Below are 13,683 nucleotides of genomic sequence, written 5' to 3'. Positions count from 1 at the left end.
TATGGTTCCCTTCTGGGGGTTTGAAAACTATACACATTATCTCTCATATGCTTAAAGGATGTTAATTTCCCAAATGTGCTAAGGAGAGAAGATGTCAGTGTGTAGAACAAGGAAGAAAGCACGTTAACTTTGTTTACAAATATAACTGGTCAACAAAATCTGCAGAGGTCAAAATTAAAATGAGGATATATTCTTATTTCTATTACCTTTGCAGTATAGGAGATGGTTGCTCCTTTGTGCACTAATAAACTACTTTTGTAATATTGGAAATACTGGAGCACATGGACAATTTTAAGCACCATTAAAAACTTGATATTTTGACTATCAAAAGCAAAATTAGAATGGAACAAGTTTCAAGACTCTGGGGTTGATGATGCAAAGTGGGTTTTTCTCCTGCTTCTTAATTTTTTAAAAAAATGCAACCGGATATAATACAACCAAAAAGGGGTACTGATCCATTATCCAGACGGAAGCCACTAGGGTGTGCTAGAGAGGATAGTCCGTTTTATGGGGTTGGAGGGTGGGTTGAAGAAGTAAAACCATTTCCGCCCAATTTCCTGTGTCCCCCCCCTCACACACACTCATGTCCCCTCATGGAAACAACTCCCGTTTATGATATGGGGGGGGGGGGCAGAAGGGGAAAATTGTTTTCCTCCTTCAACTCCCTCCCTGTAAAATGAACTATCCTTTTCTCTCTAGCACCCCTAATGGTACCCACCTGGATAACAGAACATTACCCCAAAAATACTGTAAAGGAAATTTCCAAGTTATTAATAAATGTACTGAAAATATGACTAAAGGCTAATCTTACTGAATCAAGCAAATGTTTTAATAAATCAGTGAAATCAAAACGCATGCTCATCTGATGAAACAAGTATACTTGGAAGTAGGTGTTGGAATTAGGCTATTAACTTAAACCAGCACTTATATAAATCCCACCTATGGGCATGGTCTAACTAAAATGGGAACTAGGTTGATTTCAGACAATAGTAAATTTCCTAGAGGGTTTTTCAACTCATTATTTCATTGTAAGCCCACAAAACTATTTATGGGGTTACTAAAGAAACACATTGAAACAGTGATTATATATAAGTTTTTAGTACTTTGTCTCTTTTGTTTTAGGACACTGCAGGACTTCCATGGTGAGCAGCATGGCTCGCTGAAACAATCTTGAGCATTTACTATGAATAACTTCTCAGTGGGGCAGAGGGTAAGTTTTACCTTCATGCTAGCATAGGTTAAATGCCTGTAACACCAGTATACTATGTACTGAAATATGAATGAGAATACAACATTCAACAGACCTCTGCTACACATGGCACTTGTGCTCATATAAACAGTCATTTGCATGATTCTCTTCCTAAGTGTGAAAACAAAAAACGTTGGTGTCCTACAGCAACTATTGTTGGCACATCTCACCATAGATTTTAACTCAGGACAGACTTATGCAAGAGGCTTGTTTCCCCTCTCCACAACCTCATTTCTTCAACTTTTCAGTTGAAAACAAATAACTTAATAAGTGCGCTCAAAGGAAGAAAAAGTCATAACCACTTAATCCTCTCCCTTTAGACTTGTGATGTTGCCCAAGGATAATCACTCTTTTGACACACAAGTTGAACAATTTGTCTCCTAAAGTGGCACTGAATGCTCTAGTGATTCACAATGCCTTTGCATCACTGAGTGTGCATCTTATATACCTTCTGGGGTGAAATTTTCTCTTAAAAATTTCTGACAAGGGGTTTTGCCAACCTAAAGGTATTATTTGCTCTCTGTTCTCACTGGAGAATAAGAAAAAAGCAGGGAAGGCACACTTGTCGTCTTGCTGATTCTAGAACCTAAGTACATAAGTAACTAAATTTATTTATTTACTTTGTTTTCTCAAGAAGTCCATGAAGGCTTATAAAGATTCTCTCAAGGAGCCCATAGCAATGTTCTAGCAAGTGGCAGAAATAGTATATTCCATATGCAAGGCCTGTTTACTCTTATTTATGTACAAGGCACATGAATGTACCAAAGAAATTGTACCAACTTTCTTCCTCTTTACTTATGCAGTCATTTCCGACTCTTCGTGACCTCATGGACCAGTCCACGCCAGAGCTCCCTGTTGGCCCTCGCTGCCCCCAGTTCCCTCAAGGTCAAGCCAGTCACTCTTATTTATGGCTAGATACCAACTTTATCTAGCCATAAATAAAAGCCCATCTTTTAAAAGCTTGATTTCTAAATTATTTTGTGTTATGGAACTACTCTTCATGATTCGCTTTAAAAAAAAAGTTTCAATCCCCCATCCCCAATTTTTTTTCTGGCCCTGGTTCTCAAGCTGGGGTTCCCAGGTGTTTTGGCCTACAACTCCCAGAAATCCCTGCCAGTTTACCAGCTGTTAGGATTTCTGGGAATTGAAGGCCAAAATATCTGGGGACCTACAAGTTGAGAACCACTGTGCTACAGCTTTCTTCCGGGGGGGGGGGGGGGGGGATATAGGATAGTACAGTGAACTTGCTTAACTTCACATTTTTAAACATATTTTTCCAATGCAATGGATGTTGCTACTTCAACTACACAGTTCTACAGTTTCAACATCACTGGAAACCCCCACCATGCACTAATACGCACTTTTCTACAAACATTTCTATCATTGAAGCATTTCCCGGTTCATTTCATTCATCAAAAGTATATGAAAAAAACATTTCTACAACTATTAGCTGAGGAACCATCACAGACAAGGACACAGGCCAATAGACTCTGAGCTGAGAATCAATATCTTATAGTGTTTTCCCACAAGGACTTTTAAAAACCCACCGCTGCAGCTATGTGAAAGGGAGAAGGCTCTACAGATCAAGTTACCAGCCTGATCTGATGTTTTTAATAGACAATAAATCTGGCTGCAGCCATGGCTCAGTCTCAGTCGCAATTGTTAAAGCCAGAGAATTTTTAAAGAAAAAGCCTGCACAAGGGCTTATAAATATTTATTACCATTCCACAAATCTTTTAAAGCAGACATATAACTAGTTGACACTTAATTACCGAGCACTGTTTCAGTGTTGCTTCATATCATGTAGGATTATGCTTGGATTAAAATGACCTGCATTGCCTTACCTGGTACATTCCGACTCCAATGTGTTTGGGCTCAATTTTCACTAGTTCAGCTAATGGGTCCTGTACCCGTCTAGCTATGGAAACTAGGGAGAAAACAGAACAAAAATAGGGTGTTTTGTGAAATGGAGGAGTAACAAGTACTTTTCGATGTGTCTAGTGTTGCATACCTTCACTCTGCACTTTGCTACATGAAAAACTAAACCACAGCATAGGTGAAAATGCAATGTGACAATAGGAAATTTATTCTCATCAATATATCTACAAAAAACAAACCCATGACTACCAATAATGTCAACTGAAAAGTATACTAATCATGTTTTTTTTAAAAAAATGAAAATGCAAGCAAGCGATTAAAAGTACCACATGGTGCGGTAATCAGAAATCAATATCTTTTGCTAACTTTGGAAGCTGCCATTACTTACTTTAAGCAAATGACAAAAACAGATGAATTTTTGTATACTGTTTTTTATTTATGCAGATTTTTTCCATCATTTTAATGCTCACAGTGAATTGCAGCTATTTAAAATCATATCATAAAACAGTGAAATGCATTTATAAACAATAAAAATACCACAAACTGCAGAAAAATTGTTTATTTAAAAACATTGAAATTGTGTGCATCAATCAATAAAAACATGGTCTTGCAATTAAAAATAGACAACATAAAACATAAAATTTTTCATTGTGATACTTTAATTTTATTAATATATTACAATATTGATTTTTGTTTTTAACTATAGCTGCCTTGTTCTATGTTCAGTTATAATGCTACCACTATTAAAGCTATACATTTTAAGTGAATATTTATTTTCAGTATTCTTTCAAAATATAAACTCTATCATACACTTTATTCAGGATTTTCTGCTTTATGATACCCAATTTTAATCTCAGTTGTATGTGATATACAAAAACATACAATTATTTTACCTATTAAACAATGAAAGTGACTGTCTAATGTGGTTCACACAGTCCAGTCTATAAAACCTCTTATTGCACACAGGTTATGTCAAAGACAGAACGCTCCAAGTAGAATACAACACAGTTTATTGAGGTTACAGAACTAAAAATTGCCCGTAGGAAACAAAAGACGAGGCAAACACTTGTCTTCAGTGTGAAAAGTAACAAAAATAACTTCGTTTGAGTCTAGATAGTTCAAAAGAATAAACCGGATTAAACAGAAGTTTAATCCGGATTAAAACAAAGGTGCTTACTTCAGCCTGGCAATTAAACAAACAAAAACTGGTTAACAAAGGGTCAAAATGAACACAAAACCCCGCAGCAGATTCCCCTCTGCTACTCAAGAGCTACGGAAGTAACTCGGGCTGTTGCTCCTCCGTGCAACGGGCGAAAACCAGGTCCAGGCACTTCAATCAGGATAACGACGGTCAGCGAGGTCCCAATCCGGTCCGAGGTCGAAAAGCCAAATGCAGACGTCTAGGTTCCACAAGTTCCACCGATAGCCACAGAAGGGTTAGTCCAGAGTCGTAGTCAGTCAGTCAGTCCAGCGTCACTCCAGAGTTGGCAATAATGTCCGTCAAAAAGACGACGGAGGTCCAAGCTATTAAGATTAAACACAAGTTGCACAGGAAAAGCCCACACAGTTCCTCCCGCCGTCTATGCCCAGTGTCCTTGGTAACTTACGTATACAGCAAACAAATCACACCCGTCTTCAGGAAGTCCCCAACAAGAGCCCAAGCGTTCGTCCAGATTACCTTGCCCAACGCAATTAGCCATTGGTTCTAAACCCCATTTTATGCCAGTTCATAACTCCTCATCGCTGTCAGCTGCTAACCTAATTCCAGGTGCCTCCTCATCATCATCCTCATCAGAACTAACACACCTTTGACTACGCCCCACAGCATCCCCAGCTGTGGATCCCGTTCCATCCCTCCAACCCGTCCACGGGTCCGATCCTGCAACCCGCCAGTCGCCTCCCATGCTATCATTACCAGGAACACCCAAATCCTCCCTCACACGAGTCCATTCCATGTCATCCTCCTCTGAGCTAACCATCTCTTCCTCCATTCCCTCGGTAAAACCCTCAAAGGAGTCTTCGTCAGTTGGTTCTGCAAATAAGTCCCGGAGCCGCTTCCTTTCACGCTCCTCAAAAGAGTCTGACTCTCGAGGAGTCTTACGACCTCGTCTCCTAGTATCGGAGCCAGAAGGCTCAACCATAACAGGTTATCTGAATTTACTTTGTGCATCTTAAATATATAAATAGATAAAAACACACAAAAACATAACACAAAATCTTATATGCTATCAAGTATGAGAGGTTGCCATGGCTGTGATCTATACCTCTACCTGCATGTTAAATATATTAGTTAGCCTAAGATCATCTGAAATTCTTCAGTGTGTATGTTTCAAAGCATCATTTTTCTACAACTGCATACACCCAACATAGAGGAAACATGGTTACAATTTCTAGAACATTTAAGTCAGTAGTTAGATGGATTAATCAGACGAAAAATGTGTCCCAACTAACTGAGCTATACCTGAGACAGAAAAACAATAGTTGCTGGCGGGCCCCATCTTAATGGAGCAATGGTTGTACTCCAGATTTTAGAACAAGCTTAAAAGGAGCTTTCCAAGGTGCTGACTCTATTAGGCGGCGGCGGCGGAGGAGGAGGAGGAGGAGGAGGAGGAGGAGGAGGAGGAGATTTCTTCTCCCTTTCCCAATTTAGAACTAAAAGCAGCTTATAACAAATTAAAAAACAAATTGTTAAAAATACACAAAATACAAATAAAAAAGTTGAATATTGTTACTGATACCTTTAAAACTATCCATTACACTACACATGCAGAAAGTTCTTCTTCAATCCCCAGTATTTCCCACAAAATCTATCTGCTAGCCAATGATGTGGAATCTCTTCATCTAAAGGTGCATCTAAACCAGTGGTTCTCAACCTGGGGTCCCCAGATGTTTTTGGCCTACAACTCCCAGAAATCTCAGCGAGTTTACCTGCTGTTAGGATTTCTGAGAGTTTATTTATTTATTAACCTTATTTCTACCCTGTCTTTCTCTACCCCAAAGGAGACTCAAGGAGTTGAAGGCCAAAAACATCTGGGGACCCCAGGTTGAGAACCACTGTTCTAAACTGTAGAATCAGTGCTCTTTGACACCACTTTAACTACCATAACTCAATGCTGTGGCATCATGGGAGTTGTAGTTTAATGAGGCTCTAGCACTCTCTAGCATGCTTTGAGCCATGGCAGTCAAAGTGGGTGTCAAACTGCACTCATTCTAGAAATGGGTGCAGATTGAAAACAATGGCTGATCTGAATGGACAATGCTGAGCTAGATTGCTTGGTTTCCTGGCAGATGTCATCACTGGTTGCTAACCTGGGCCTTCTTTAGGGGAAAAAACTCTGCTTCATCAGTGTACTAAAAAGTCAAGTTCAACTCTTGCTTTGGTTTCCATCTATGATGAAATATATGAACATTCTAAGGCATTGTGAGAAAATTAAATGGTAGCTTCTTACTACCTGGTGCTAGCTGGAGGAATGAGACTGTCTAATATGTAATACAATTTTTATTTTTGGTCATTTCCTAATTGGTTCTATCATAAAAAACATGGACAACGTTTATCAAACTACAGAAACTTTGTTTTTGTGCATATTTTCATTAAACAAAATTACAAACTTTTGAGTTTCAGGTAATAGAACGATAAAAAACAAAAATGAAGTTCCTGGAGAATACCAACTACTGTATTTTCAAAGTAAGTACCACACAATTAAACAGGAAATAACACATTCAAACTAGGTACAGAAAGTTATGACACCAGAAATCATTTTATCTACACAAAAAGGAAAGAATGTTTTAGATCACTTTAAATAAAGAGATTTAATGTCTACTGATAAAACCCAAGGAAGCTAATGTAAAAGTAGGGTTACAGCTGAGTATTCATTTAAAATAATGAAGACCACAGGTGACTTATATAACTTTAAACTGGATGACAAAGACATTGAAATAGAAGATTTTCCTACTTTGGTTTTGCCAGTAATCCAATGGTTCTGAAACTTTGGTCCTCCAAAAGCTTTGGACTTCATCTCCCAGAATTCCCAACTCTTAGCTAAGCCATTTGGCGCTTCTGGGAGTTGAAGTCCAAAGACACCTGGAGGAGAAAAGTGTCAGAACCACTGCATTAAAAAAATGAAATCAAATAATTAAAGGAGGACAACTATGGAAGAACTAGATAAAAATATTAAATGTAAAGATATATAATAAAATACTGTGTATGGGTGTGAAATATGAAAGAAGAGAGCTGGCAGAAAGATGATCAACTCATATGGCATGCATTGCTGGAGAAGACGTCTACAGATACAATATACAGTAGAGTCTCACTTATCCAACATTCTGGATTATCCAATGCATTTTTGTAGTCAATGTTTTCAATATATTGTGATATTTTGGTGCTAAATTCATAAATACAGTAATTACTACATAGCATTACTGCGTATTGGACTACTTTTTCTGCCAAATTTGTTGTCTAACATGATGTTTTGGTGCGTCATTTGTAAAATCATAACCTAATTTGATGTTTCATAGGCTTTTCCTTAATGCCTCCTTATTATCCAACATATTCGCTTATCCAACATTCTGCCGGCCCGTTTATGTTGGATAAGTGAGACTCTACTGTATAAACAAATGGATCCAAGAGCAAATTAAGTCTGTACTCTCACTACAAGTCAAATGACTCAGCTGAGGTTTTGTACTTTGGATGTGATTTACTGGAAAAAAAATGGCAAAGACCACATCTTATTGCCTCTTGAATGACTCAAACAAGAAAGGCACGGTCCTGAGTTTGTAAGATCTGAACAGGTCTATAGATCACTAAGATTCTTCTAGATTGCTCATTCATAATGTTAACATAAGTAAATGCTGACTTGATGACTAATCGAACAGCAATGTTTGTGGACAAAATGACCATTTTGTGTATTTGGTCTGGGAGACAATCACACTCACCGACTAGCATTTGTTACATTATAAAAATAGTAAATAATTGTGAGGAAAGATAAAAGTGACAGTGGTAAAGCAGATTACTGAATCACTTCTCATCAAGCCTTCATGATTAACATAAAGGGCAATGTGAGAATATGGCAATTGATAAGGAGTGATATAAAGTCTAACAGATGTGTGGGATTGGAGAGGAACAAAAGAAAAAAAAGAGAAAGGAAAGGGAGAGAGAGAGAGAGAGAGATGGAGGTTGAGAAAAGACATAAAGAGATGGCCGGTGGCAAGGTGGGTTAAACCGCTGAGCTGCTGAACTTGCTGACCAAAAGGTCGGCAGTTTGAATCCGGTAGCAGAGTGAGCTCCCGCTGTTAGCCCCAGCTTCTGCCACCTAGCAGTTCAAAAACATGCACATGTGAATAGATCAATAAGTACTGCTCCAGCGGGAAGTTAACAGCGCTCAATGCAATCATGCCGGCCACATGATCTTGGAGGTGTTTATGGACAACGCCAGCTCTTCAGCTTAGAAATGGAGATGAGCACCAACACCCAGAGTTGGACATGACTGGACTTAATGTCAGGAGAAACCTTTACCTTTATCTAAAGAGGTGGCAATAAAATACTCAGCTTTCAGACTTAGCCAAGTCTATAGAACAGGGATATGGAAAATGGCACACCATATGTCCAGCAACATCAGAAGTGCTAGAAGTAACACTTCCAAGTTCTTAGCATCCATTATTTTGAAAGTATTGCTTAGAGATAGACTCAAAGCTATTTACTCAAATGCTGATGCTTCAAGAGAGCTAACAATTTACTGTTTATGTGACATATCTCAAATACATGCAAACACACAGAGGGAATTAGAGACCACTTAATGAGTCATATGCTGTTCAAAGATCTACATCCCCACCTTCTGATGAAGATAAAGATACATGCTTATCATTAAGTTCACTGCTCGATTGTATGCAAGCTTTCACACACACCGACAATGGCAGCTTGCAGGCTTGACTTAGAAAGAATTACACTGGTGACACCTGATCTGCTGGTTTCTACACCAGAGAACTTGGGCATTCAAAAGGCTTTCATATATGCCTTTCTTGTCAAAATCACAAAAGGTTAATCACTGCAAACACAACAGCTCAGAAGAGAAAAGCTTTCCTATAATAATCACCCATGTAATTATGGATTGGCATTCCAGTGGTAGAGATCAAGAATGGTCTTTAAAGGATAGTATTATTTTACCAAGGAAGAATGGATGGGAAAGTATGAAAAGGTGGGGTAAAGGGTTAAAAAGAAAAGAGGGGGAGAAGGATAAACATTGAGTATCTTGCAGAAAAATCTATCGGATCATATAGAATGGGACATGGTGTTTCCAGATGTTCCAGAATTGCAACTTCCATCAACAGCAACCAGCGTAGGCAATAGTGAAGGAGGATGAAAACTGCTTTCCAAGAGCATCTGGAAGGTCACATGTTTCTTGTGCCTGATATAATGAGAACTGCAATGTATCTCAGACTTATATTAGCATAGAAGACAACAAAATCAAATCAAATTCCAGCAAAAAAAAACCCCAAAACCACCACATGCCAAACTGAATCATGCAATACCAAGTATCTGATGTAAAACCTGATACCAATGTTTCAAGCTTCCCTCAATGGCCAACACTTGCTGCTTCTCTAAGATCAGAAGCAATGGTAGCAAATGAAGGATTGTCAAGGGATTGATTCACTTTGCAGAAAGTTTTTGGTGCTGACAAAATACATTCTCCAAAGGCAGCATACAATCAACCTTAAAATAGTGACAGGAGAAAATGCAATGTAGGGGTTGTATTCTTTTCATGATCTCCCAATGTTTTCCAGAGGCCTTCCACATTCTCCAACACAAAACAATTAAAAAAAATTAAAAGTGCTTCATTCATAATCATTCATCCCAAAGAACCCCCAGGTTTCTTTGGACCAGTGGGTTAGGACTGTAAGAGTCTAGCAATGGAACAGGGAAAAGCAAATGAAAAAGCCTACCAATAGATGGGTGGGATGGACTAGGGAAGGAAGAAATGGTGAAAAATATCTTATAACCCCATATTACTGATGAATAACCTGTATCCACTCTCGTATGACTTGACCAGTGCATATGGGACCAGTCTTCCTAATGGTCCAGAAATGCAGTATTTTGGACTAAATGACAGAAAAAGAAGAAAAGGAAAAAAAACTCATTCAAGGGCTGAAGTATGTTTCCACACAGTTCTCATCACCCTTGGATGACATGTTGAGAAATCATGCGCTGTACCACATCACAAGTAAATGAGTTCTAAGGTACAAAAATATTCATAATATTAAACAAGAAAACCTGTTTGTCTGTCAGAAATTTCCATAACTCACTAAAGCATCATGCTAGATACCTCAAAATTTGTTTGGGGCTGGTATCCATGTTTCAGTGCATAGATTCAAACCAAAATTTAAAATGGAGGACTCATAAGAAGGAAAAAGGGACCCAGTCACAACTTGTCAAGAGATCATGGGAGATATCTAAAATGTATTAGTGGTTTTCTCATTGTTCAAGTTCCACTATCAATCTGAAAATTCAAAATGCAAATGAAAGCTTCACAGAAGCCCCAATGTACACCAGAAAATCACAGACAAGGTGAGAATCCTTTATCTGGAATTCCGAAATCCAAAATACTCAAAAATACAAAAGTGTCCACATGGGTGACTGAGATAGTAACACTTTTGTTAGTGTTTTTAGTTGTCAAAAGTGCAGCTACTTAACTTTATTTCAGTTAAAACTGGGAAGGGCCTTTCAATAAGCAAAAAAGGGCCCCCTGACATAATTCATTAGAATATGTGGCAGATGCCTTCACATCTGACAAGGTGTTTTTGGTTGTCATCTAAGTTAAAGTGACCAATGTAAAGTTAAAAATCCTAGAAACAAAACTGAGTGGGTGGGTATACCAAAAGTTACCAGGAACTTTATTTAAGGACTAGACATGAAATGGTTCTCTGAGGTAGTCCTGCTAAGATTCTTGGGGAGCAGAGGAGCAGAAAAACAGAAGAGAGATAAGGAACTGTTGTCTAGTATTTGACGTGAAGAGAAAGGAATGAAAATGGCAGATAGATTTCTGAGTTTATACTGCTAGCATGTTTACTATGGTTAAAATGGGGATAATGGATGGGTCCACAAAACCCTTTTGGGTGCCAGGAATTATCCAAACAGCAGGGACTAGTATATTTGAGATACTAAGATTAACATGGCTGTGCGTGTGTATGCTCCTTCAAGTTGCCTGTTGACTTATAGCGACCTCATGAATTTCATAGGATTTTCTCAGATAAAGAATACTCAGATGGTTTTATCAGTTCTTTCATCAGTTCTTTCTTCTGAAATATAGCCTACAACACCTGATATTAATTGACAGTCTCCTATCCAAGTACTAACTGAGGCATCCCTATTTGGCTTCCAAGACCTATAGGGATCTAGTGCATATGACGCATTTTGTCTCTAGAATTTACTGCAAGGATAATTTCTTTGGACAAAAAAGACATAAAACTATTAAATATATTTTAAATATCCTTTAATAAACACTACTAGCAGCCAATAATGAAAGGACCAAAGGAGTGACATCTCCAACCCATCCCATGTCTGGATATCAGCCAACACGCCAACGCCTTAAATCAAGAAATAGTTTTCCAAGATCTACAGGGATACTCGCAGGAACATCGCAGCAAGCGAGAGTCCAAAAGTGGCTAAAATCTGGAACTTCAAACCATGGCTAATACCAAATGAGGGACTCCCTCCTGGGCACACGGAAGACTGGGCAACTTGGAAGGCACTGAACAGGCTGTGCTCTGGCACCATGAGATGCAGAGCCAATCTTAAGAAATGGGGCCACAAAGTGGAGTCCACAACATGCGAGTGTGGAGAAGAGCAAACCACAGACCATCTATTACAATGCAGTATGAGCCCTGCCACATGCACAATGGAGGACCTTCTTACAGCAACACCAGAGGCAGTCCATGTGGCCAGCTATTGGTCAAAAGACATTTAGTATAATGCCAAGTTTTTAACTTTGTGTTTTTAAATACATTACAGCTGTACCCTTGGTTCACTTCTGATATGATACATAAATAAATAAACACTACAACTGTACAAACATTAATCCAGTATGCTCTTCATATATACAAAATTGGTATCAGTTTCAATTATTCAGTTCCAACAAAATAGGCATTTTCTAGGTTCCCTAGCATGACTCTATGGTATTTTTGGACCAGAAGTCTTTCATTTCAATAAGGTTCCCTATTATCCACAACTCTGCATATCCACATGAAATTCGAGAACACAGTCCTCACAGATGTAACAATCTTAACTATTCTTGCTTGAGAAGCCCTGATTTTTCTTTAGAAATAAACAAAACAAAAGGAATTTGAAATAAGGATGATGAGGATAGTGCTCTTTCTAAAAATATCCATTAAATGTCAGCCAGGACAAACATTTATATTATGGTTGGCCCTTGTGGTCGCTTCCAACTCTATAATTCTATGATTTAAAATACTGTTGCCAAAACAAGACAGCTGACGTCTAGAAGTGTGAAAAGATTCCTGTGAAGTCAAACATTAAACTTTTATATTCTTCTTTTTACATTTTAGAAAGACACAAAGCAAGAGTGATTACAGTGTTCTGACTGCTGTGTGAGGCTATTTCAATTTATTTAGACAACGTAACCTGAAGTCTCCACCTATCAAGCTGAGGCAAAACCTTTTAGGTCATCAATTAGGAGTAAAACGTGATTGCAGCATCTGGCCTGACAACAACATATTGTGCTGTCATGCAGGAAGCCCATGTAAAATTTCACAGCTGGAGGGAAGAGGAGGAGCCAGGTGGCAAAGCAAATTTCATCCACACACGTTTCACCTCAGCCTCTCTGGCTTAGAGTGCAGACGTTTCAGCACAGATGCCATCCTATCATCCAGATTGCTTGGGGCACCTTGCAAAAGAGGCGATTTAATAACAGCGCGGTGGTCTCAGTCTACCTCAAGCTGCAGATCTGACGTGACAAAGCCACCACGTAGCTGAACATGTTTACCAAGGAGCATTGAAGTGCATTGACAGTGCTAGTGGGGAGAGATGGGAAGGGAGACCAGCCGTGGGTGGGAAAGCTTTGGATAGCTGCTTTTAAGTGGAGAGAAAATCCTAAACAAAAAATATTAGCATGTTGATGATCACTGACAAGTTAACTTCTGGTGGATTTGACCACAGGATTATGCCAGGGGAAACCTATAAATGCCTAGAGAAGTGTTCCCCCCAGGAAAAAATAATGCTTGTAAATTTGTATGAATATTCAATTTTTCTATGTTTGCAGGGACCTAGGACCACTAATTCCTGTAAATGTGAATGGACTACTATAATTTCATAGAATCATGGAATTGGAAGGTGCCTCATATCACCTTTTTTTTAAAAAAGTCCCGTAGGGCTAGTTTTGGAATCTTTATTTATTGTGGTTTTAATCTGTTCCATAGTAAGTTATTTGCATTTGTTTTATTTGCTTATATCATAATTAGGTGCCTGAAGTACTTTTGTATTAGGAAGGCCCTTTTATCTATCTAATGAAAGATAAGTTCATTTAAACACATTATTATTTCTCAAAGCA

At 38.5% G+C, this 13,683-nt stretch overlaps 1 protein-coding gene across 2 annotated transcripts in view; it reads right to left on the bottom strand.

The window, feature by feature from the left end:
* srbd1 (S1 RNA binding domain 1) overlaps positions 1 to 13,683 on the bottom strand; it is a 226,358-nt gene that overhangs the window by 86,904 nt on the left and 125,771 nt on the right. For both annotated transcript variants that reach the window (XM_062971303.1, XM_062971308.1), the window contains one exon: positions 3,094 to 3,176. In XM_062971303.1, coding sequence (XP_062827373.1) covers positions 3,094 to 3,176 — 83 coding nt within the window. The remainder of the gene's footprint in view (positions 1 to 3,093; positions 3,177 to 13,683) is intronic.

Source organism: Anolis carolinensis, chromosome 1 (genome assembly GCF_035594765.1).
Source record: "Anolis carolinensis isolate JA03-04 chromosome 1, rAnoCar3.1.pri, whole genome shotgun sequence".
Taxonomy (NCBI): Eukaryota; Metazoa; Chordata; class Lepidosauria; order Squamata; family Dactyloidae; genus Anolis; species Anolis carolinensis.
Note: the sequence above shows the minus strand (reverse complement) of the source record. Positions and strands in the feature narration are given on the sequence as shown.